Source organism: Notamacropus eugenii, chromosome 5, assembly GCF_028372415.1.
Source record: "Notamacropus eugenii isolate mMacEug1 chromosome 5, mMacEug1.pri_v2, whole genome shotgun sequence".
In the NCBI taxonomy this organism is placed as follows: domain Eukaryota; kingdom Metazoa; phylum Chordata; class Mammalia; order Diprotodontia; family Macropodidae; genus Notamacropus; species Notamacropus eugenii.
Window position 1 is genome coordinate 139,651,223 of NC_092876.1, and position 26,716 is coordinate 139,677,938.

Sequence of the window (26,716 nt, forward strand, 5' to 3'; positions counted from 1 at the left end):
TGCAGAGGAGAAATCTGATTACTTTTAATTTTTGTTACATTTGCTTGCTTGAGTTTGAAATTCCCATTGCATCAGTTACTTAATCATTTGAATGAAAAGATAGGAAAACCTTCACCTGAACTAAAAATCACGTCCCCAGATATTCATCGAGACATTTGATCTTGGTGGTATTTCTGTGGCCAGGAATATTTTTCACTCTTTAAATACACTGAATTTATCTCTCTCATCTGACTTTATTGGGAATATTTCCTAGAGTATTGACTACTGACTCCTAAGATTTTCTGTCAAAACTTACAGTCAACTGAGAATTAATTCGTTGTGTGTCTTCTATTGTAGGATATAAAATAAAAGTTTAATATCATTTCCTGCCCTCAGGAAGCCAGAAATGTAGTTGAAGAGACAAACAATTATTGACCAATTAAGTGTTAAGTCCCGTGAAATGACTATAATTGAAAAAGTTTAGAGAGGAGAGAAGTCAACTTGTGTTGACAACTACATTCACTCTGTGAAATTGTCAAGGCTGTCATGTACAACTTCACTGAATTCTTTTCAATGTAAATTTTATTTTCTTCACTGAACACAAATCTGTCTTTCCCTCCCATCTTTCTCTTCCCCGTTGAAAAAAAAGAAAAATAAAATCTTTATGGTAAATATGCTAGTATCTATACTGTCCATGTCCAAAAAAATATATGTCTCAGTGTACATCTGTCCCCTGTCTTTCAGGAGATGGGTAGCATATTAGGATTCTTCTGAAATTGTGGTTGATAATGGTATTGATCAGAGTTCTTAAGTCTTTCAAAGTTGTTTGCCTTTACGATATTCTTATGTAAATAAGTGTTCTCCTAGTTCTTCTCACTTTATATCAGTGTCTTCAGATCTTCTTAGGTTTCCCTGAGCCTTTCATCATTTCTTATGGCATGATAGTATTCATATACCACAACTTGTTCAGCCATTTCCTAATTGGTAGATGGATCCCCTTAGTGTCCAGTTCTTTGCCATTATACAAGAAGCTGCTTTAAATATATTTATCTCTCCGGATAGGTAGGTGAATAGATAGATAGAGAGATAGAGAGATAGATAAGATAGATAGATAGATAGATAGATAGATAGATAGATAGATAGATAGATAGATAGATAGACAGACAGACAGACAGACAGACAGACAGACAGTTTCCATATGGGTCCTTTCTTTGATCTCTTTAGGATATAGTTCTAGTAGTATTGCTGGGTCAAAGGGTATGCACAATTTAGTAACTTTTGGGCCTTAGTTCTCGTTTGCTTCCCAGCATGATCAAACCAGTTCACAGCTCCACCAGTAGTACACTAAAGTACCTGTTTCCCTTCCAGACCCTCTAGCATTTGTCATTTTCCTGTTTTTTAAATCACCTTTGCCAATCTGATGTGTGTGAAATGGAACTTCAGAGTTGTTTTAATTTATATTTCTCTGATTATTCATGATTTAGAGCATTTAAACTTCCTGTTTCTTTGACCCTTTGTCTTTTGGAAACCCACTGCACTCTTTATGCAGAGCAATCAAGGGATTTGTTTTCCTTATCATTTACCCTTACGTGACTAATGGTTGGTTTCTTTCCTCTCTCCACCTTCTTTCACTCAGGGAGAACCTTCAAAAACTTCCCCAGCTGGCTGCCATTCATCACAACAACTGCATGTACATTGCTCATCACTTACTGACCCTGGGGCATCAGTTCAAGTTACGTCTTGCCCCTGTTCTTTGTGATGGCACCACTACTTTTGTGGATCTTGTACCAGGCTTCAGGAGACTTGGTAATTGAAGCCTTTGATATCATGAAGGCATGATTGACAGCACAAACCTCAGCTCACCATCTTTGTAAATTATGAATGAGAGGGCTGGAAATGAGGTGGTGGGCCTGAGCTAGATTAGAGAGTGTATGGTGATTGAATTTGCAAGTGTGAGTGGTTATTTAATTTTACAAGGTGAAGGCAGCCTTTGTACCAGAGTACTTTTCATGACATGATTTCATGGTACATTAGAGTTCCCAACTGCATTGCAGGCGTGCAGTGAATATACCAAATCGGAGTTATGTCAGCAGAATGACATGTAATGAGATTTGTATTGTGACAATTCCGTTAGCATTGTTGGTAATGGCACTCTAATGTCAGAGCTTGTTCTACTGTAAAACCCAGGAGAGCTTTCCCCCCACACTCCCTTAAGCTGTTCTTGAGATTATTAAAAATCAAAGGAAATGAAATGTGGTATAAACTAATATATTTCCTATAATGATAGCCTGACAAAAGCAGAAAATCTATACAGATCACTTAGTCTTTCAATTCTTGAATTTTCCCTTAGGTAGTGTAGAGATATCAGAATAATATATAGCCTCCCCTGCTGTAGAAGGGGGTACTTGAGTAGTGATTTTTCTTTGCTGATTCTGTCTCTGGGCAAACCACTACAGATGGATTCTTTATTATACTAGGAGAAAGTGGCTAATGTATTAGAAGTTAATTTTTAGTGAACTTCTTGGTAGATTTATGATGCTGTCTAGCATTTGTCTCCAGATACACAGAGCAGGTCCTTAGCTTGTCTTCCCTCCCCTTTTGTTTTGCAACATGAAATTAAGCAGCTTCCTCCTTTGTGTCTTTTTTCTCATCACAGGGACAGAATGTTTTCTGGCCCAGATGAGGGCACAAAAGGGAGAGCTTCTGGAACGACTGTCAAGTGCAAGGAACTTTTCAAACATGGATGATGAAAATAATTATTCTGCAGCAAGCAGAGCAGTTCGGCAGGTGGGAGACTACATAGCTAACTGGTTTCTTGCCCTCAGAGGGCCTTTTTTATGTAACCGAGAGGGTGAGAAAACCACATTCATTGGTGAATCTTCATGTCTTTTATGATCACATTGAAGGCCTCTCCCTTTATTTTGTTGTCCCATAGAGCCAATGGGATGGGATAATTTCCATTTATACAGGAGGATGATTAATATGTAATATGTAAATTGGTAACTAAGTAATTGAAGGTTGCATCAGGGTTTGGGGAAACTAGAATCAGTAACTTCCAATTCTGATTCATCTTCTTCTCCCTCCTGCCCTGCTCCAGGGACTTAAGGTTTCTTTTGTAGTTTTTTCATCTGTGATATGGGGCAGAAGTGTCTGAAGGTTAAGTATTTAAGAAACATGTATTCTTGATTACTTCTGTCTCTAGCTATGTGAAAGTGAGACCTTAGAAAATATTTTAAATTTGGTTCTGAAAAAACTGAACTCCAAAGTAAATAAATATGTCCTGCTACCAGGTACTACATCAATTGAAAAGACTTGGAGTTGTGTGGCAAGATGTGCTTCCAGTAAATATATACTGCAAAGCCATGGGGACCCTACTTAACACCGCCATTGCTGAGATCATTGGCAGAATCACCTCCTTAGAGGTAAGTGCTATATTATGACTCAGCAGGCGTACAGATGAAGTGAGCTTTCCCTCCACACTCATTTTACCAAGGATAATGAGCACCATTTCTAGGTTCCATCACTCAATAAAAACGACTGAATGTCTTGCATCTACCCTCATAGGTGATCTTTTTTCCTTTTAGTTTTAGATTTGGCCCTTAACCCCCAAAAGATGCCTATTCCATACTGTATGTCATGTGTATATCACATATACACATGTGAATCATGTGTATATATCTACAGGAAAATTGATTTGGTTCTGCCAGCTGATGTTACTGATGCCTGAGTTGCCCAAACCTTTATTTGTAATGTTCCCTGCTCTGCAGCAAGCTGTGCCACATTCTACTGAAAAAATAGGCTTTTTCAGGCAGGTAAAAAAATTGCTGACAATCTGTTGAAGCATATTTACATGTCATTCTAACTTAGGAATAGTGTCAGGAAGCTGATGAAACCTAGTGTCTGACATGGTGTGCTAAAATTGGTCGGAATGATATATTGTTTTACCTAACATATTTGGATAGTGTACACCAAAGATTCATCAAACGTTTTTCTCCAACTTCAACATGACCCACATCTTTCCTTCCCCTTTACATTTCCTTTTTGTTCAATGCCAGGACATTTCTACCCAAGATGGTGACAGGTTGTACTCTTTGTGCAAAACAATAGTGGAAGAAGGACCCCAGGTGTTTACACCATTACCTGAAGAAAATGAAAATAAGAAATTTCAAGAAGAGGTTCCTATCTATGTGCCAAAATGGATGTCATTCAAAGAGTTGATGCTGCTGCTACAGGCAAGCTTGCAAGAAATTGGAGATAGGTACGTATAACTTTTCTCTGGAGGCGTGCGCCCCTTTGTATTAGTACCATTAAGCAATAGTGATTTGCTTTGCCCCTTGACTTTATCAAGACTTGAAAGCCTTTCCTTTTAAAAAATAGTAGTTGAGTTCTTTCCTTTGGTAAATTGTGTCTGGTATCTTCTTACTCTTGCAGCCATTTTCTTAGGTTAGGTAATATGTAAACTCCACTTTAATATTCTCTTGGTCTCTGTTAAATATTTGGGGCTCTGACATGTGCAGGTAATGGGCAAGACATTTACTACTGCCTTCTGGAACTTGAATGAAAATGATTACTTCTTTGAGTTAGTTACAAGGACTTCTCACTATAATGATATGAGTTATGTGTGTGCAGTGTGCACACTGCCTACCAGAGACTGCTGGACAATTTTTCTGCATGAGGTTCAGTTGCTTTCAAGATTTAAGTGCCATGTAGATACCCTTCTAGAAGAGGATTCACTTTTATTTAATATTGAGAAGGCATTAGTGAAAGACAACTTCCTCTGCTGTTTCCTGTTCACCACCATCATTTAGTCTTGGTTATGTTCATTGAGTGCATAGACTGTAGTGTATGTTGTTATAAAGTAGTTCTGTTCAATTACATAGACACAAATGCTTTTGCTGTCCTATTGACAGTCTCTCTCTAGGTATATGTGTTACATACCTCTGCTGATAGACATCTTACTGACTATCTTCCAAGGCTACATCTCTGTTGGTTTAGTGGGATATGGCTTGTGATCTGAGTTGGTCTTAGATTCTTCTCTCTTTGTAACAGCCCTGGTGAGTCATCTCCTTTGATATGACTATGGCAGACCAGTAAGGTTAGTTGTATCTGAACTGTTTTCCCTAGATTCCCCATTATAGAAACATGTAAATGAAATTCCTACTTACTGTGTTAAAGTACTTCTGATAAAACACTTATTTAGCAAAAAGTTTTAACCTATAAGCTTCATTTGTTATTTACCAGGCCACTGGGGAAGAGAAAGATGACTTGCAGGGGATACAAGTTGCTATAGACTTTTAGGGGTATAAGACCCTTTGACAGCATCTGAAAAGCCATTATTCTCCTCTGGACAAAAAAAAAAAAAAAAAAAGGAGTATCAGATATTTTAGAAAAGTCGTTGTGTTTTTACCAGAAGAGTAGCACAGATTTTTTTCTGCTCTTGACAGCTTTTCTCCTTATTCTTGCTATATTCATTTTTATTATATAATCAAAATTGTCTGTTTTGTCTTTGCAGTCTCCTCTGTCCTTTAATTACGCATTCTGCCTCTGATTATAGTTTTTAAAGGTTTGTCTCCTCCCATTCTCTTAATATTTTTTCTGATGTGACCTTTTACTTATAGGTGATTATCCATTTAGAATTTATTGTGGTATATGGTATATTCTTCTGGTCTGTCTATACTTTCTGCCATACTGTTTTATATTTTTAATAATTTTTGTCAAATCGTCCTTCTCTCAGCAGATTGTGTTCTTGAAATTATTAACACTGAATTATTGCATTCATTTGCTTCTAGTTTACCTGTTGCTGGTTTGCTTTTGAAAAATAGTAGACTTCTAGCCATGAGAGTTGAGTTGTTATAAACAAATTCAAACGGACTGAGTGATTTCAGAGTAAAGGAAAACAGACTGCCTCAGCTACGCAATTCGTTGGCCTGTTCTCTTTCTCTAGTGACATCCCTATTTGTTTTATCCCTCTTTGCTCTTGACTTTCCTTAGAAATGGTTAGGAAGATCAATAGATGCCCTTGTTTATGGTTCAAACATACCCAAAACAGAACAAAGAAACTCTTTCCAGTTGCTTCTATTTTGTGCATCCAATAAAAAATCGTGTATTGTATCTTTTGTTTTCCAGGTGGGCTGATGGGAAGGGACCCTTGGCAACTGCCTTCTCCTCTGGCGAAGTGAAGGCTTTAATCCGGGCCTTGTTCCAGAACACAGAAAGAAGAGCAACTGCCCTTGCTAAAATTAAATAGCCCCAACTTCCTGTGAAAACCACCCTATCATCGTAAGGAATCTTCTTCTGGCATCGTTACTTATGCCATTCTCTGGAAATGCCTGTTAATTTTGATGAACTTCCTGCAGGAATATCATGGAGTTTGACTTTATATAAAGATTGTTCTACGTCTGTAGCCTGAGTGAGATTTGGCAGAAAATGTGCCACATCAGCAGGACAAGAGATGGAATGGAGCAGGGCGCCTCGGGGGACTTCCTGTTATCTGTGGGAAAATATTATTTTCTTCTGCTTCCAGGGTCTTTTGGGAGCTGTGTCCCAGGAGGAAGTGGCCCCTGATTCCAGACCAAGAAATCAGGGACACTGACTTAGTGGGGAACTGGCATCCACTTCCCTGTGGGAAGGATATTTTTTGAAGGGAGTTTCCAGCACCTTAGTTGGCCTAACAGTTATTAGGTGGACTTTCTGTATATCACCTTTCCAATAAATGACACTTTTCAGAATCATGGTTTGTTGTGTTTGATGCCAGGGAGCCTCTGAGGTGGAGAACCAGCAGGCTTTCTGAGGCACTATGAAAAGGAAATCCTTTATTGACATAGAGGGGCCACACTAGGGTAGTTGGTGATCTGTCATCTTCTCTTATGCTTACTGGGGACCCCGTTATCCTTTAAGTTGTCCAGCAGTGCATGTTGAGAACTATACATTTCTTTAATGTGTTTTTCCCCTTCTCAGGCATTGTTAGCCACTACGTTTTTAGAAGCACTTCATCATATCCTAGGAATTTTGGTTGACTTGTAAATGTTTTGTACAGTGGGAGCCTAAGAAAGTTGGACTTTAGGACTTGACCCTTGTTCCTATGAATTGTTTGTGCTTCATCTCATTTTTCTCTATCTCATGTTTTAGGGGGGGCATTGGCAGCCATCCAGAATTTTGAGGGGACTTGGGACCTAGGAGAATCAGCTGAAGGAACTAAGGAGCTTTCTACTGTCAGAGAGATCTTAGTGAGGACACTAAGTAACTGTCGTCAAATATCTGAAGAGTTTCCATGTGAAAGAAGGATTAGACCAGTGTGATTCTGAAGGGAGAATTGTGACAACAGTTAAAGCTTTCTGCACTTGTGAGGCAGTGAGTTCTCCGTCACTGGACGTATTCAGGTAGGGGTTAGATGACCACTTCCATGTGCTGTAGAGGAGATTCCTTCAGTGGGTGGGAGGTATGACTAGGTGAGGTACTTTACAACTCTGAAATTCCATGATTGCATCATCAGTGGCAAAGTTGAACCTTTGTAGTCCAGACATTTTTATTTATTTCTTGACCAGGAATATGTTATTAAGAGATATTAACAAACTTCTCTGGGATGCAATATGTATTAAGAGATATTAACAACTTCTCTGGGATGCAATTTTGTTCACCTTCTCCTCTGGGATAGTGTCAGAAGTAAAATTGGCTTTTATTTCTCATCTTGAAGCTGAGATATGCAGAAAATTAAAAATTTTCTTCCTGCACCCTTCCACTTAGTGCTTACTAGCTTGGTGACCAGCACTGGTAGGTGTTTAATAAATGCTTGTGGGCTTGATTTCTACTATTTGCTAGTCCTTAGGTATTTATTACTATAATCATCCCTTTCTCACATTGTCCCACAACTATTGTCTTGGTTCTTAGCACAAAGTACTCCCTTCTCTTCCACTGTGTCCTCCTAGGAAGGGCCATCCTTGCCTCTTAGGTTGGCCCTCTTCATTCACAGGACTGGCTCAGGCCTTTTCACCCAGTCATTCTGACTACTTTCCTTTCTTTTCTTACTCGGGTCAGAGAGGAACCAGAAGAGATGATCTGGTTTCTCATTGGAATAGTAGCCAAGTGTAATTAACTAAGGATACTTCTCAGGAACACTTCTTTCATTGTGAGACCAATCCAACTCAAAGAAAGAAAAAAAATTCTCTGAACTAACAGTATCTCACAACCATTCTAGCCATCTTCTTAAAGAGAAAGAAAAGGTCAGTTTTACATTTTGGGAAAATGCCTTTTTTTTTTTTAATTAAACATTTTAGAAAGCATTATCATCTAAGAGACTGAAAGAATGGGTACCAAGGGCAGAAAATGAATGCTTCTCAGGCCTATTACACAGAACCGTGATTTATTTTGTTCAAAAGTTATTTCTGTTATCTGACAGGTACAGGGCTTTGGAGGAGGAATCCCTTATGGCTGAAAAGCACACTCCATTATATTAATGTAGGAACTGACAAGATTTTATTTCTTGTTCTCTGTAGGACTTGGCCTTTTTAGCCTCTTATTCCCCAGTGAATATTTTTGTATCTTATGGTGCATAGGATAGGCAAGGTTTATACTCTGACTGTTTCCCCTTTTTTGTGACTAAGGTGAGTGATTTGACGTGGTAAGATGTCTGTTAATCTTGATAAGGTAGCCTGTGAATCGTAACAAATAGAAGTTTTCTTCTACTAGCTGCCAGAAGAGGAATGAGGGACTTTTCTGATTAGGAACCTCCTTGAAGAAAGGATTGGAACCCAGATCTGTTAACACTATTACTAAGAGAAGAAAATCTTTAAAAGAGGTTTGAGTTAAGCAATGCTTTGAGAAGAACTCAGACCCCAAACAGAAAGTAAATTTGATTAAGAAAGGGAATATAAGGAAAGGAAGAAGGACTGAAAAGGATTATAGTAAAATTAATATGGAGTTGGGAAAGAGGAGACCTGAGTTCCAGACCAGCTCTTAGCTTACTATGTTACCTTGAACAAGCCTATTGAGTTCACTTCTCTGTATCTTGGTTCATTCATCTGTAAAATTAAGAGGTTGGATAAGATGGTCTTTTGGGGTTCTTTCCAGCTCTTCATTTTGAGACTGGGATTCCCAGAAATGATGCGCTTATGCTCTAATTTAAAAACGTGCTGGGCCTGCAATGCAAATCAATAAAATAACTTTTGAAGAAAGATCTTTTCAGTGTTGCTCTTGAGCTCTGAATCTGTCCTGGATTGGAGGCACACTATAACTGCCGAGTCTCAGGGCCCAGTCAAATCTGAATACTCTTAGGTTTCTAGGAGACACCATTCAGAAATTGAGGAGAGTTTTGGTATACAAGTGGCAGCCTCCAGGTGGCACTGTGTCCTCAGATCTGTAAGCCCTCGGCAATACCAGCCCCCCACCCCCACCCCAACCCCCTTGCTCTCCTCCCCAGCTCTACTGATACATCAGACCTGGCTCTGGGTTATGGAGCTGGGCCTCAAACTTTCTTTCACCCTCCACTCGAATGTATTTTTCCTACACTTACAGACTTTGGAAACAGCCCCAAGAAGAGGCTAACTGAATGCTACCAGGTTGTTTTGGGAAACTACTTAAATAATTTTCCCTTCTCCCTTGTAGAAGAGTTATTTTAAGCAATAATTTTCAGATTGAGGACATTGCTAGCCCATTTGATTGCCATGTGGGAGTGTGTGTGTTGTGTTGTGCATATGTAGCTCTCTCTGTATAATAAGCCTCTGGTGATGTCCAACTCAGGTATATCATGATGTCGTGGTTATGACTGGGTCCTTGAAGGATCTACCAGTCTAGAAGCAAGAAAATCAGTCTATAAAGCCAGTTTGGATGTGAGCCTAGTAACAAGATGTCTTTGTTGTCAAAAGATTAACCTAGTTAAGAGGCCCATCAGCTGGTGGGTGACTATCCAGTGGTGAATTTTGCCTTTAGCAACTCATGAAAATGCTTCCCGAGGCACTGAAGGGTACATCAGTGGAGGGACTGTATACCCTTATGATATCAGAGCTCTTGAAGCATTGGAATGGATGAAAAAGCATTTATATTAAGCACTTGGTAGGTGCCTGCTGGTCACTATGAAGTGCTAGGGATGAAGAGAGAAAAGTGAGACCCTCTTCTCAAGGAGATCATTCTAACTGGGAGAAACAATACAGATGGGAAAGTTCAGTTGCACAGCTTATTGTCTGACCTAAGGGTCCAACAGAAGGGTAGATGAAAAGATTCAAAGGTCCTTAGAGGGCATCTGCTGGACATATGGCAACCCTGGGGGTCCCTGAGGCATTGAGGCAGGGCAGATGGTAAGTCCAGTGGGTCTTAGGGCAGAGGTGGTCCTTTGTCCTACCAGAAACATTTGAGTTTACTGACTTCCTGCTTATCTAAGTGGTATGTGTAATTAGATGGTCAGAACTGGAAGGCCCTTAGAGCTCATTAATCCAAACTCCTCATTTTGCAGATGAGAAAACAGGCCCAGATTAGGTAAGTGACTTCCTCAAAATCACAGAGGTAAAGTTAGTGGCATGAATAAGAAAAAAGTAGCCATGGGAATTACTTACCTAAAGTGGGAGGAATTAGCTGGTACATCATAGGTAACTAAATGACTGCTAAACTATCCCTAGTTAGGATTAAAAATATAGGAAGGAAACTATTGGAAATTGCCCCATGCACAAAGTGGTTTTATAAATTGTATTTTGAAGTTCAGATTCTCCTAATAGAATTAGTTTCTTGAAAATTACTTTTTGACAATTAAAACATGCCTTGGCAGAGTCTAGCTTTGGCTACTTTATTTAGGTAAAACTAATTTTGTTCTGACGTGGAGTATTTTGGGGGTTTTTTTTGGAGGTGGGCAGTGAGAATTTTATAGCTCTCATTGGCCAGATTGGTACCTGGGTGTTGCAAAGAGACCTATTCCATAAGATGTCAGGAAAAAGAAATGATTGTGCCCTAACTCTCTCCTCCCTTTCACAGCCCAACTAGATAAAAATGTCTTAGAGAGTCAACCCTTTTGACTCCTCTCTTCTCTCTTTCAGCTTCTTGACTTCAGATCTCAGTAGTCTCTCCTCTGTCCAAATTTACCAGTATTCTCTTACTTTCCAATTCTAATGACCTTTCCCCCTCCCCTCCCCCCCCATCCCCTGCAACCTTTGGCACTGTTGACCACCTCTCCTACATATTCTCCTCTCTTTGTATTTTCCCGACACTGCTCTCTTCTGCCTGGAAGCTCCTCACTCTTTTTTGGAACATCATTCATGTCCCACCCCCTGACAGGCCTCAAGTGCCTGTCCCAAGTCCTCTTTGCTCTACATATCCTTCTGAATCTTGTCATGAGTTAATAGCTCTCATGGGTTCAGTTATCTCTATGCAAATGACTCCCAAATATATATTAGAACACTCACATAGCATAGATACATACATATATATGTATACACATATATATATAATATATATACATACATGCATAAACACACACATAAATATATGTGTGTATGCCTTATGCACAATGTACACACACATCCAATCCTGTATCCACATTTCCAGACACATGTCTTCTAGGTATCTCAAATACAATGTGTCCCAAACAAATTCATCTCCTCCCCCAAAAACAAAAAAGCCATTCCCGCTCTTGACTTACTTCTGTCAAAGCACTGTGCTAAGTGTTGAGCCTACAGAGGTCAAAGGCCCTGCTCTTGAGGTACAGTGTAACGGAGAAGACAACATGCAACAACCATGTACATCTAAAGTAAACACAAGGAATATACCAAGTAAATATAAGGTGGTTTGGGGAACGGGGGATAAGAAAGCTTGGGGGGATCAGGAAAGGTCTCATGTCAGAGGTGGAACCTGAGCTGAGCTTTGGAAGGCAACTAGTAATTTTATGAAATGAAAATGAAGAGGAAGCACATTCAGGGTATGGGAGGAAAGCATGTACAAAGGCAGAGACTGGAAAGGGAATATCATGAATGACTGACATGTTTCCCCTGATAGAATGTAAGTTTCTTTGAGGACAGAGACTCTTTTCATTTTTGACTTTGCATCCCCGTCAACCCAGCACAGTGCCTGGAACATAGTAGATGTTCAATCAGTGCTTTTAGATTGATTAATTTAATTGGATGTAAGCTTTTGACTCATTTGTAGGAATCTGGAAGCCTGGGTATCTTGGTTAATGTTTAGGATAAGGGGCTAGCAGGAGTTAGATGAATACTTGCCTTACTTCTTAAAGCATCTGAGATGGTTGGCTGAAGAGCAGGTCCAGTGGCCTAGGGATAGAGATTCTGGTACTAACCTAGGATCAGAGATCTAGATCAGGAAAGGATGTTAGAGTCCACTGAGGCCAATACTATGATTTTACAGGTAAGGAAACCACCAGGGACACTAAGTGACTTTCCCAAGGTCACACAGGGTCATAAGCAGAGGAATTTGAACTCACATCCTCTAACAACAAATCTAGTACTTTCCCCACTATACCACACATTTTTATGATTTTTGTTTGTCTCCATGCTACAGGTTTTATTTACAATTTTTTGAAGATGAGAGGGAACACTGTTCAGAAGCCATCTGTTTATTAATCCCTTCTAGAATTTTGCTGGGGATTGACGTCAAGCTCACTGGTCTGTCATTTCCAATATGTACTTTTTTCTTCTTTGTGAAGATCAGGACATTTCCTTGTCTACATCTTCCCTGAATCTTTCTTACTTCTCTTTTCTACAGTTTCTCAAAAATCACTGTCAGTGGTTCAGCAGTCACGCCTGCACATTCTTCAGGAACACGGGAATGTGATTCATTTGAGCTTAGAGACTTAAGCTCAAGGAAAGGAACTAGGGCTTAGTCTCTTAGTATTTCCTCATTCACTCTGAGCTTTGGTTTCCTCTTCACCATGTTTCCCCTACGTTTTGTAATTTGAGCATCATTCCCTTAGATGCTGAAGCAGGAAGCCAAACCCAAGTCTGGTGGCTCTTTGTTAGTGGCTAACCTTATGGCAGGAGCCTCTCATGTAGCAGAGCTGTCCCTTCTTTGTTTTCATTTGTGCTGGGCTTTAGCCTCCTCAGTATTATTTTTACAGATCTGTTCCATTCTTTCATACTCACCCTTTGTTAGGAACCCTCTAGCCCTCTGAATCATAATCTCATCAGGGTTTTCTGTTCAGATAAATTCATGTATTTAGATACTAGGATCAGAGATTTAAAGATGGAAAGGACTTTCATGGTCATCAAATCCACCCCCTCATTTTCTCACTGATGAAACTGAAGCCTAAAAGAGTTAAGTGACTTGCCTAAGGTCAAACATGTAGGAAACAGAGCAAGGATTAGGGATTAAGGAACCTTCTTTCCACTGTACTGTCCTGCCTCCTTGGCCCCTTGGTCTTTTTTGGTCTCTATTCCTAAGCCTTAAACCAGTGGTTGACATAGAGTAGGCACTTAATAAATGCTTATTGATTTTGATTTGGTTGATCACTTGCCATTCTATTCTCAGAAAGCCAGGAATGATAGGCTTTAAAAAAATTATGACTGCCCCTTTAAGAGTCTAGGCCATAGGATCATCCCTTTCTCTCCTCTGAATGTTTTTAAATCTTCTTTCCTAAAGTCTAGGATATGTCTGTATCTAATTTTCCCCTTCTTGGTTATTAGAAACTTTAAAATAACATGGTTACTTCCAGTCAAGGTTCCTGTTACTTCCATATGCCAGCTAATTTTTCCTTTTGTGTCAGAATTGTGCTGTCAATTGCTGTTATTGCTTTTTTTTTTTAACCTGAGGGATGAAATTATCAATAGGACAAGTAAAAAAAAAAGATTATCTGAGTTTCTAATTTTTTTTCTGAATGAAATTTCCAGTAGATAATTTCACGATTATCTCTTTACCATGTCTTGCCCATGTGCCAGTTTTATAATCTGTGTCAGAAGAGACTGTATATATCCTCCTTCTGGCCTGGTGGTCTTTAGTATTTTTACCCAACAATACCACTTTTGTGTCTCCTTTTATAATAGCCATAGATGACATTTATATAGTGCTTGATTTATATGCATGATTTAATTTGATCCCCGTAGAAACTGAGAGACTACCTGACTTGCCTAAGGTCATCTAGTTAGGAATCCAAACCAGAATTTCTCTGACCTCTCTTCCAGGTCACAATGTTTCTCTGTTTCTCTCCTCTCTCTTTCCCTTTCTCTTCCTCCCCCCTCCTGTTTTTAACCATTCAATTTTGGATCATTGAGAACTTGATGAGGAAATTTTAGTTTTTATTTTATGCTCGTAATGCAGATTTTTAAAAAACAATGTAGCATAGATGCCCCATAGCAAACTATTTTGACAGCTTTTTTTTTTTTTTTAATGCAGATAGCCAAAGGCTTTTGGAAAGAGATCATGTTGTTCTTTGGTGAAACAGAACAATAAACATCTCTTCTGATTTTTACTAGAGGGCTTGAAGTGGCAATAGAGTGATATTGAATAATATTCCAATTCTAATTTGGAGATACTTTAATTTCATTCGGTGACTTGTGAGCCAAGGAAAACTGCTCCTTTTCTTACCTCCAGTTTTACCTAACCAAGCCTCAGTCTTGAATCACTCCCACCATTTGCTGCCTTCTTTCCTATATATGTGTACTGAATGAAGATGGGGGAAAATGACATAGCTGTTCTGAGTCCACTACAAATTCATATTTTACAGTCTCACCTGAGCTAGGCAATCTTTACTATACGTCCCTGATCAACTCAGTCTCCACAGTGGCTTTTCCTCTTCATCCCTCCTCAAACATCCCCTGGCTTCCTCTCACACCACCCTCAGCTGAGAACCTTGCCTCATATTTTATAGAAAAGAATTGAGGTCATTTACCATGAACTCCCTCTTTTCCCCTTCTCCTCATCTTCTATCACTCAGGTGCCTTCTGTCCCTTTTACCTCCTTGACCCTTGTCTTACATGTTGAAGTGTTCTTACTCCTCACCAAGGCAAATCCCTCTACTTGTTCAAGCAATCCCATTCCATCCAGTCTCCTCCAACAGATTGCCCCCTCTGTTAATTCCTACTCTTCACTTATTTTCAATCTCTCCGTCTCTACTGGCTCATTTCCTACTGCCTATAAACATGTCCATGTCTCTTTCTTCAAAAGCCCTCACATGATCCTCTCATTCCTGCTAACTATAATCCTATAAGCTCTTCTTCCCTTTGTAGCTAAACTTGAAAACACCATCTGTAGTAGATACCTCCATTTTTTCTTCTCATACCCTCTTCTTAACCCCTTGTAATTCAGCTTCTGACCTTAATCATTCATTTTAAACTTCTCTCTTTAAAATTACCAATGATCTTTTCATTGCCAGATCTGTGGTCTTTTCTCAATCCTCATTCTCCTTGACCTCTCTTCAACCTTTGACACTATTGATCATTCTTACCACTTTGACACTCTCATCCCTCTAGGTTTTCAGGATACCAGCTTCTCCTCATTCTTCTCCTATCCATCTGACTGCTTCTTCTCTGTCTCCTTTGCTGGATCCTCCTCCAGAACATTCCCTCTAATTGTAGGTATCCCTCAGGGTTCTGCTCTGGGTCCTTTTCTCTTCTCCCTCTATACTACTTCATGCAACGATCTCATGAGCTCCCATGAATTTAATTAATATCTTCATGCTAATGATTCTTAAATATGCTTATCCTGTCCCAAACTCTCTATAGACCTCCAATCTCATATCTCCCATGTCCAATAGGCATCTTAAACTGAATGTGTCTAAAACTAAACTCATTATCTTTCCCCCTAAATACTCTATCTCCCTCCAGACTTCCCTATTACTGTTAAGGGTACCATCATCCTTCCAGGTCCCTCAGGGTTGCCACTTCTGTGTCATCCTGACTACTCACTGTCTCTCATCTTCTTCCCTACTCCTTTCCCCCATATCCAATTTGTTGCCAAGGCCTGTGAATTTCAGGTTTCATTTTTGCAGTATTGCTTGAATACACTAGTGCAACAGCAAGGGCCCCAGCATACACAGGAGGGCCTGCTATTCAGGTTTTTAGATGTGCTTTGCTTAAAAGAAAGCAACTTTAGAGGGGTCGACAATCGAGCACATGTATCATTCACTTAGTTCAGGGAAAAAGTCAGCACCCTGAACTTCAGAGAAAATACAAACAGAGAAACAAAGACCAGCAGACAGGGCTTCCAACTGTCTGACTGTAAGCAATACATATATCACCTATCAACAGACAGATCCAATTGTCTGGTCATACACACATAGTTACCAGAGAGAGAACACCAACATCTGGGTTTTCAAAGCCAGGGGGCTCCTTAGTGGCTGCCCAGAGCATCATCTGGCCAAACAAACACTTCCAATGAGTAAACCCCAATACTCGCCTCAGAGTAGTTATACATTTTTCAGAGCCAGAGGGCATCACCACCCTTGAGAACCAGTGCCTCATTAGAAATTAACAAAAAGTGTGGGCCTTTCTACAAAATGAATCTCCCCTAATCAAACTTCCCTCAATAGGCAGGCCCATTAATGGGTAGGGAAGATCTTTAACTCTCATAAATTACCATTACAACTACCTTCTTTCCTCTGATATTACTACCACCCTAATGCAGGCCCTCATCACCTCATGCTTGCACTATTGCAATATCCTACTGGTGGGTCTGCCTATCTCAAGTCTCTCTCCATTCCAATCCATCTTCTACCTGTCAAATTGTTTTCCTAAAGTGCAAGTCCACCATATCACCCCTTTACTCAGTAAATTCCGATGGTACTCTATCACGCCAAGGATTGAATATAAAATACTCTCCTTAGCACTATGGCCTCAGGGGAAGAGTTCTTCAGAAAACCTCACCCTTGTTGTGTGGGGGTACTTCTAGGTACAAACATTTTAAAATATTACCAGAGGGAACCCTCGAACAAGATATTTATTATGGAGGACATTCTAATGTTCTAACTAGTCCAAACCTCCAGAGGTCCAAACTCTTAGCCCTAGGGTCCAGTTTGTCAAAATCAGAGAGCAGAAAATTTTTGAGTTAGAACAAGGGAGAGAGTCAGCTTTATGCAAATTTCTCCTCATTCATTAGCAATTTCTATTCTGTCCACCTTATGTCCCTGAGGCCAGTGTACTGAAAACAGCAAGAAAAACTTTAGAGATAGAATTTTGTGAGAAGGGACTTTGTATACTTGTACTGTCCCAGAAGCTTATAGCCTTTCATCCATGGACCTTTTGAGATCTTACTCCTTGAACTACATTGTAAAATGGCATCGAGTTCAATAATTAGTCTGCAGAAAGAAGAACCAGAATTCTACCTCCTCTCACTTTTCTCCATCTCTTCAAATCCTCACCCTTCTTTAACATACACCTCAAGACTCAGGACTTCTTGAAGATCCCTTTGGCTGATGTTGCCTTCTTTGGACTCATACCCTGCTACTAATTTGGTTCCTTGTAACTTCCAACCGTTGGTCTTAATTCTCCCTCTGAAGCCTCACAACAAAGCCTAGTCCCTTTTTTATGATATTAGAAGCCCCAGTTTGTGTTTTCACTAAATCCTCTTCTATGGAATAAACAAACCCCATTCATTTCACTGCCTCTCAGTACTTGGCTTCCCATCTTCTCATCATTTTTGACTGCCTTACTTTGTTCTTTTTTTTCATGCATTGTTTCTTCAATTGCATTATAAGCTTGTTGAGCACAGGAAGAAGTATACTGTTTTGTTATCCCCCATGTTGCTTAGCGTAGGCACACAGGTTCAATTAATGCCTGTTTATTGATTAACATACAACTTCAGAGGAAGGAAGTCTGATGGAGAAGAAAGAAACAACGCTGGATTTTGAATTGGAGGACCTTAGTTCAAATCTAGACAAGCCACTTATTCACCTTAGGTCTGTCACTTAATAATTCTTAAAAAGCCTGTTTTCCTATAAAATAAGAGAGGGTTGAACTTCTAAATTCTCTTCTAGCTCTAAAACATATAATTCTACTGATTTATTCAACAGTATGCCTGAAAGAAAAGAAAATAGGGAAAGATTCCAAAGTCAGTGAAGGGAAATATTGGCAAAGTCCTAAGCCAGAAGCACTCACTAACAATAAATAGTTAATAAATACTTATTAAGAGCCTACTTCGTGCCAGGAGCTGTAATAAGTCTGGGAAGGGTGTGAGTGGGAAAGCAACAGTTTGCTTTTGGAATGTTGATGATCACCTTTGCAACAATTCTATGATTTTACTTTGAATCCAAAGGATGCTTCTTTACTTATCTATTTATTTATATAAACACACGCATACATACAGAGCAAAATTCTTTATCTAGACTAGAATTCACAGAACCTAAAAGCTCTAATAATCCAACATGTTTTTACAGTGCTGTTCTGTGATAATTGATGTTCATAATAGGGGCCCTGAGGCACTGTGAAATATGGCAAGCATTCTGAGTCATCAGATGAAATTATGTTTAGCATAGTTGGCATTTAGTGGATTTTATTATATTCTAATTTTTTGCAAATTGGTACTCTTTACATACATGATAACACTCTTCAGTAGAATATTCAATTAGCCAGAACACCCCATTTCCCAACCATACAGGATAATTCTGTAGTGAATGATTATTATTTATAATTGACATTATTACCGGGGCTCAGGGAGGGATTAAATTATAAAAGAATTTTTTGTGCTACAGGACAAAATTGTAAAGGTAGCATGGCTGCCATTCTTCTGAAGGCCCATTTACTCTTGAGGGTGATTAGAGGTTGTCATCAGGTGAGCTGTCAGTACCTTTTGCAGCATTGCAATATTATTGCAATAATCTCTTCAGAACCAGGTTTGGCAACTAGAGCATTTTAGCCATAGGAGCAAGATGGAAAAATCCCTTTAGGACAGAGATCTGTGGGTGCAGATGGAGAGAAAAGAGCTTTCTGACTAGAGAGAGAGGAGAGAGCATGAGAAAGCTCGATGGGGCAGAAAGAATCTTAGAGCTGAAACATTTGTCATAATGTCATGCTCTCACCAGGGGATGTGCCAATAGCAAGCTAATGTACCATTTTGTAGTTGTTTAAAAAGCAATTCCCCATCATTATCATAGGTTATCTGTCATATGCAGCCAGCACCTGGGGTTCCCTGGAGACAATGTATTGATAGGATTTGCTGTAAGTCGCAGCCTGGTTTAATGAGAGTCCATGTGGTACGGTCAGCTGGAGTCTGAAGACCAGATTTTGAGTCCTGGTTCTTGGGCTTTCTAGCCATGTAGCTATATTCAAGTCACTTTGATTCCCCAGGCCTTATTTTCTTCATTTGTAAAGTAGGGATAATTTATCTCCAAGGGTAAAATGCTATGTAAATGTAAGCTTTTATTCCTGTACCTTAAGGAGCTGTCTTCATTAATGCCTATACTTCCTCTACAAATGCAGATTGTAGCTCCTTTTCTATAATTAGATGGTTCTAAGATTGGTGGTAGGGAAATCCACTCCCCCCCCCCCCCCCCCCCCCCCAGCCCAAGCACCATGTAGGATAAGCCTTTGGGAACTTAGACTGGTCATCAGACAAGAAGTATACAGGTATCACTGGGCCCATTTCTAGAGACTTTCCAGTTTCATGGTGCCCATCTGAACTTGTGCTCTATTGTCCCAGGGTCCTCTCCATACCACACCATGATAAGGCATTGGAATAGGACTAAGAGGACAGATGATGATTCCCCAATATCCACATGCAAAATGAAAGGTTTTATATAGCATGGTATATAGAAGTGTCACTTGCCTTAAAGATCTTCTGTTCCTTTACCCATTTTGATCTCCCTCATTCCAAGAATATCCTTCTTCTATGGTTCATTAAGAACCTGGCTGCCACACCCTTGGCAGTGAATAGAATTTTCTACCTTACGGACCTTATTCACAAAGCCCAAGTGCCCTTCCATAATAGTGAGTGTGGTGAGTTCATGCCTCCTTGTGAAAAGGCAGGTAGCCCACTTAAGGAGGCTGAGACTTTTCAGAGTTCAACTTTAGCCTTCCCCCATTTCCCAGTGTTCAGATGTACACTACTTATTCTTGTTCTTTGTCTTTTTCCAAGACTGAAAAAAAATTTAATTCAGGGCTATCACCAAGGTCCTACCTGGTATATAGTTTCACTCCTCTTCAGTTGGACTCTGCAGGTTGTGCTGCTTTGTCTGAGTGCTGTAAATCCTTCGTTTATATTTAATTGAACTTTTCCTGTTGTGCCTTATTGTCCACATCCATTTACTTTCGATCTGTATAATGAACAGTAGTGATGGAGCAACCTTCTAACTCGTGTTTGCTTAATGGAGTAAAACTTGGGTCAATAGACCATTGCTCCATTCTGATTTAATTAGCAAAGTTTACTGCAGCTATTGCTTGGAAATATTAGCTGATAGACCATGTTTTCAGTATTTCAGTGAATCTGAGATCTCAATGACATAGGGATTCCCTCCAATGGTATCAGGACATGCTTTCTCATCTCATGTGTGCTTCTTGTCTATGTCTTTCTACAAATCCTTCATAGAGGAACAATCTGTGATCCTGGAGTTTTTTTTTTAACATTTCATTGATATGAATCCAATACTTAAGCATCCCTGGAAACTGTATTAGTCTGGTAGTTTCTTGGGGATGCCTTGAGTTGTATACTAAATGTGTCCTTTCTACTCTTTCAGTGACATTATTGAGGACATGCATGACTAGGGTGAACTAGTCAATAAAAAAGAATGAGGAATAATTGACCATTTTTGTCCTGATTTTGGCATTAAATACTTGAGAGAACAAAAAGAAAGGCCAGGTGTTGTGCGCCCTGCAGCTTTTGCCATTAACTGTCCCCTAGAGAAAATACAGCAAAGGTCAAATTCCTATACCTAGAATTGCCCTGTATTTTTAAACCTCATTTGTCCCTTTGATCTTGGGTCTACCATGCTATCACTTTCAGAAAATTTACCTTACTTATGTAGCTTTACTGGTTTGTATTCACTTGTAAGGGAGATGAGATCTTTTCCTTGATGCCTTTCTTTGTATTTTCAGTGTTTAGCACAATGCCTGGCACTGCAGTAGGTACTTAATAGACTGCATGCTGATTGAATGACTAACAATGGTAATAATGTTAACTGAGGACTCTAGCTTGTGGTGCCTCCCTCCCTGTAGTTCTTCTGTCCTCTTCTTATATCTTATTTAAAAGAAGGGTGTGGTGGGAGCTGAAAAGACTGAAAAGACTGCTTTTGTTTATCTCCAGCCTCAGAGAAAGAGATAATCAAGTTAGACTATCAGGAGAAAAGGTGAAGAACTCTGGGCCATGACTGGAGATGACAGAAGAGGAAGAGAAACAAAGGATGATAACTTCTGAGAATTTCAGGCTAAGTTTTCTTTTGTTTTTTAGGATAGCTGAGACCTGTAGGGTGAGGAAGAAGTGAGTAGGGTGGGAGAGGTGGAGGCTGCATGGGAGTGGGGAACAGATCATAGGATTTATAGCCAGAAGGGATGTGAGAGAGTGGTCTAGGCTGACCTCTGAATTTTGCAGATGAGAATGATTTATGGAACAAGGGCTTAGAAGAGATGGGAGAGAAGGGGATATAAGGTATAGGCAAAGGGCAACATCATCTCAGACTAAAGAGAAGGCTAAGATTTTGAGAAGTTAAGAAAATCAGCAGAATTGAAACTTGTGTGTCAGATACCTTCTAAATTAAGTCTGAAGTAAGTCCTGACAGTGGAGATGGGGGTCTGAAGAGGAAAGAGGGGTTCAGAAGCAGCCATTGTGGTTACTGGGCAATGGTGTAGACCCAGCAGAGGTTAGGTAACCTAAGTGCACAGTCATATTGCTCAAAGAACACTTCTCGCATTCAGTCAGGACTTAGAATTCCCATGACTACTTTCTTTTAGTGTTCTCCCTAGTTGTGTTCTTACCCTTGCTGCTCACCCCTGAAATTCTTTTGTTTGCTGTTCTGAAAATTACCAATGACATAATGAGAGTATGAATAGGATTTAATCCAGGCAGAGTTTTGCAAAGTCTCAGCCCTACTCCTCCAGAGTCCATAACCCATGGAATTAATTTTATTGAATAATAACAATACTTTTTTTGTATACAGTTTACAAAGTATTTTCATGTACATTGAATAGGTAAGGCACCTAATATTATGGTCATTTAAATAATGAGAAAACAGACTCAGAGAAGTTGTTACCTAAGGTCACACAGCTTGTACATGGTAGTATACCACTTCATGCAGCCTCACATGTATGGCATGAATTATCTACTATGCTTTCATGTATTGGTTTCATGAGTTTATGATGTTCAGGCCCTTGGTATGTGTTCTGAGAGGGATAGATGGTTTTTGTTTTTGTTTTTGTTTTTTACAATGCCCAGTACTGCTGCACCCTCTGCAATTAGGTATATGATGAGGGGTTTGGGGTGATTGATGAAGGCTGGTCTAGGAGAATTAATGAGGAACTGTAAGGAGAAGATGAAAAAAGAAGAGGATGGGAGATGTTTTATTGGACAAGGAGAAAGGAAAATTATCTCAGAATTGTCCAACTACCCTGCCCACATCAGATATTGATTTAATCTGCTCTTTTAATGTTGCAGTCCAAAAGCAGATGTTTCTAAAGAGTTATTTTTAATCATCAGAAAGATTGATATTTCCCCAACTCCTCTGTGTCTTAATTAAAGTAGATGAAAAATGACCTTTATGTACAAAGATGACACTATTGACCCTTGATATGGAGAATTATTCTCACTGTCAAAATGCAGTGAAGAATTATGCAAATTTAAATGACTCTAAGATAAATTAGAGTTTTATTGAGCAGAAAAAAAGCATTTGCAGAAAGTAATTCATGTCAAATTGTAGTAGGGTAGAAAGAATCCTGGATGTGGAATCAAGTGATCTGGGGCCTAAGATTTAGTCCCTCCATTGCCACTAACTGGCCATATTACTTTGTCCAAGTCCTAACTTCTGGGGCCTCAATTACTTCTTCTCTAAAAGGAGGTAGTTTGCCTGCAGCAGAGGTTCTTAATCAGGGGTCCATCAACTTTTTAAAAAAGATATTTTCGGGGACGGAGCCAAGATGGCGGAGTAGAAAGATGCACATACACATAGCTCCGAACCCACAACCCATAGAACATCTGTATAAAGTAACTCACGGCGAATTCTGGAGCAGTAAAGGCCACAGAACAGTGGAGTGAAGGAGATTTCTGTTCCAGAGGGACCTGCAAACTTCTCACCAAAGGTCCGTCGTGCTGCAGACGCGGAGCCCAGCCCAGCCCCACCGCGGCCGCGGCACCGAGAGGAACAGATCCGAGCAGGCTTCAGGGACGGGATCTCCAGCGGCCGCACAAGTACATCCACCCACAGGTGATGGGGGTCAGTGAGAGGGTCTCTTTGGCGGGTCGAGAGGGGAGTGGGGTGCCCCCATAACTCAGGCCCCCTCAGGAGGCAGAAGCTGAGGCAGTGGCAGACCAGGGCTCCCCAAGCAGCCAGGAGCCTGGATCCATTGTTGAAGGTCTGTGCATAAACCCCCTGAGGGAACTGAGCCTGAGAGGCGGCCCTGCCCCCACCTGAGCACCTGAACTTAATCTCACACTGAATAGCAGCCCTGCCCCTGCCGAAGCCCCGAGGCTGGGGAGCAGCATTTGAATCTCAGACCCCAAGCACTGGCTGGGAGGATCAGGAGGCGAGGTGGGTGTGAGGAGAATATTCAGAGGTCAAGTCACTGGCTGGGAAAATGCCCAGAAAAGGGAAAAGAAATAAGACTATAGAAGGTTACTTTCTTGGTGAACAGGCATTTCCTCCCTTCCTTTCTGATGAGGAAGAACAATGCTTACCATCAGGCAAAGACACAGAAGTCAAGGTTTCTGTATCCCAGCCCACCCAATGGGCTCAGGCCATGGAAGAGCTCAAAAAGAATTTTGAAAATCAAGTTAGAGAGGTGGAGGAAAAGCTGGGAAGAGAAATGAGAGACATGAAGTCAAAGCATGAACAGCAGGTCAGCACCCTGCTAAAGGAGATCCAAAAAAATGCTGAAGAAAATAACACCTTGAAAAATAAGCTAACTCAATTGGCAAAAGAGGTTCAAAAAGCCAATGAGGAGAAGAATGCTTTCAAAAGCAGAATTAGCCAAATGGAAAAGGAGATTCAAAAGCTCACTGAAGAAAATAGTTCTTTCAAAATTAGAATGGAACAGATGGAGGCTAATGACTTTATGAGAAACCAAGAAATCACAAAACAAAACCAAAAGAATGAAAAAATGGAAGATAACGTGAAATATCTCATTGGAAAAACAACTGACCTGGAAAATAGATCCAGGAGAGACAATTTAAAAATTATGGGACTACCTGAAAGCCATGATCAAAAAAACAGCCTAGACATCATCTTTCATGAAATTATCAAGGAAAACTGCCCTGAGATTCTAGAACCAGAGGGCAAAATAAATATTCAGGGAATCCACAGAACACCGCCTGAAAGAGATCCAAAAAGAGAAACTCCTAGGAACATTGCCAAATTCCAGAGTTCCCAGGTCAAGGAGAAAATGTTGCAAGCAGCTAGAAAGAAACAATTCAAGTATTGTGGAAATACAGTCAGGATAACACAAGATCTAGCAGCTTCTACATTAAGGGATCGAAGGGCATGGAATAGGATATTCCAGAAGTCAAAGGAACTAGGACTAAAACCAAGAATCACCTACCCAGCAAAACTGAGTATAATACTTCAGGGGAAAAATTGGTCTTTCAGTGAAATAGAGGATTTTCAAGCATTCTTGATGAAAAGACCAGAGCTGAAAAGAAAATTTGACTTTCAAACACAAGAATGAAGAGAAGCATGAAAAGGTGAACAGCAAAGAGAAGTCATAAGGGACTTACTAAAGTTGAACTGTTTACATTCCTACATGGAAAGACAATATTTGTAACTCTTGAAACTTTTCAGTATCTGGGTACTGGGTGGGATTACACACACACACATGCACACACGCACACACACATAGAGACAAGAGTGCACAGGGTGAATTGAAGAGGATGGGATCATATCTTAAAAAAATGAAATCAAGCAGTGAGAGAGAAAGGAATATTGGGAGGAGAAAGGGAGAAATGGAATGGGGCAAATTATCTCTCATAAAAGAGGCAAGCAAAAGACTTATTAGTGGAGGGATAAAGAGGGGAGGTGAGAGAAAAACATGAATTTTACTCTCATCACATTCCACTAAAGGAAAGAATAAAATGCACACTCATTTTGGTAGGAAAACCTATCTTACAATACAGGAAAGTGGGGGATAAGGGGATAAGCAGGGTGGGGGGGGGAGGATGGAAGGGAGGGCATAGGGAAGAGGGAGCAATTTGAGGTCGACACTCATAGGGAGGGATAGGATTAAAAGAGAATAGAAGTAATGGGGGACAGGATAGGATGGAGGAAAATATAGTTAGTCCTATACAACACAACTATTATGGAAGTCATTTGCAAAACTACACAGATTTGGCCTATATTGAATTGCTTGCCTTCCAAAGGGAAGGGGTGGAGAGGGAGGGAGGTAAAGAAGTTGGAACTCAAAGTGTTAGGATCAACTGTCGAGTAATGTTCTTGCCACTAGGAAATAAGAAATACAGGTAAAGGGGTATAGAAAGTTATCTGGCCCTACAGGACAAAAGAGAAGATGGAGACAAGGGCAGAGAGGGATGATAGAAGAGAGAGAGCAGATTGGTCATAGGGGCAATTAGAATGCTTGGTGTTTGGGGGGGGAGGGGATAAAAGGGGAGAAAATTTGTAACCCAAAATTTTGTTAAAACGAATGTCAAATAAATAAGTAAATGAATAAATTTTAAAAAAAGATATTTTCATAATTGTATTTCAGTATAGTAAGCTGTAATCTATATATTTAATTTTTGGCATTCAAAAGCATTATTCCAAAAAGTCCATGCTACCAAAGGAGTCCACAACACCCTGGACTAGATCATCTCTAAAGTCTCTTTCAAGCTGACTCCAAAGTACAATCCCTTTAATAAAAGGATTTATTTTGTAAAACTAAGACTCAGTCAAAAAGGGTTCACTTAAGGACCTACTTTGAACCACTCTGAGCCTCATTTTCCTCATTTGGAATAATGAATGCATTGGTTCGATGACCTCCAGGGCAAATGTCCTAAATTTCCAGGCAGGAAAGTGGGTGGAATTTGTTGGCCAGGAACTTGGATACCTGGCAAAACTCTGGAATAGACATTTTATAAAAGGGATCATTTATGAGTATTTAGAAAAAATGATTTCTAAGACCTGGCATAGCTTCATAAAAAACAGACCATACTAGAACATTGTACATAGTAACAGTAACATCCTAACAACAATCAACTGTAAAGACTTGGCTAATCTGATCAATACAGTGATCTACAACAATTCCAAAGCACTTAGGATAAAAAATGCTGTCCACCCCCGGAGAGAGAACTGATGAACTCAGAGTATGGATTGAAGCATGTTGTTTTTTTTCCACTTCATTTTTCTTGCTTTTTATTTTATTTTTGCAACATGGCCAAGGTGGAAATATGTTTTGCATGATGACTTCACATATGTAATAGGTATCACATTGCTTGGCTTCTCCAGGGGTGGGAAAGGGCTTAAGGGTAGACAAAATTTGGAACTCAAAAAAAGAATGTTAAAAAAAATAGGCCGTAACAGTTGCAGTACTGACTATTTGTCTAATTGTTTTTTGTTGTTGGAAAAGGTCAGTGGAGCAGGGAACTGGTGTTAAAGTGAAGTGATTGTAGTATTAAAAACCAGTACAACTATTTTAAAATAATATTTAAAAAAAAAGAACAAATCAGAAAACATCTCAATTCCTTTTTTGAT

General features: G+C 39.8%; 1 protein-coding gene across 1 annotated transcript in view; it reads left to right on the forward strand.

The window, feature by feature from the left end:
- ZW10 (zw10 kinetochore protein) overlaps nucleotides 1–6,707 on the forward strand; it is a 42,989-nt gene extending 36,282 nt beyond the window's left edge. Inside the window, exons 12-16 of the mRNA XM_072611071.1 lie at nucleotides 1,616–1,785; nucleotides 2,636–2,766; nucleotides 3,270–3,401; nucleotides 4,035–4,237; nucleotides 6,106–6,707. Coding sequence (XP_072467172.1) covers nucleotides 1,616–1,785; nucleotides 2,636–2,766; nucleotides 3,270–3,401; nucleotides 4,035–4,237; nucleotides 6,106–6,226 — 757 coding nt within the window. The 3' untranslated portion in view covers nucleotides 6,227–6,707. The remainder of the gene's footprint in view (nucleotides 1–1,615; nucleotides 1,786–2,635; nucleotides 2,767–3,269; nucleotides 3,402–4,034; nucleotides 4,238–6,105) is intronic.
- The last annotated feature ends 20,009 nt before the right edge of the window (nucleotides 6,708–26,716 follow it).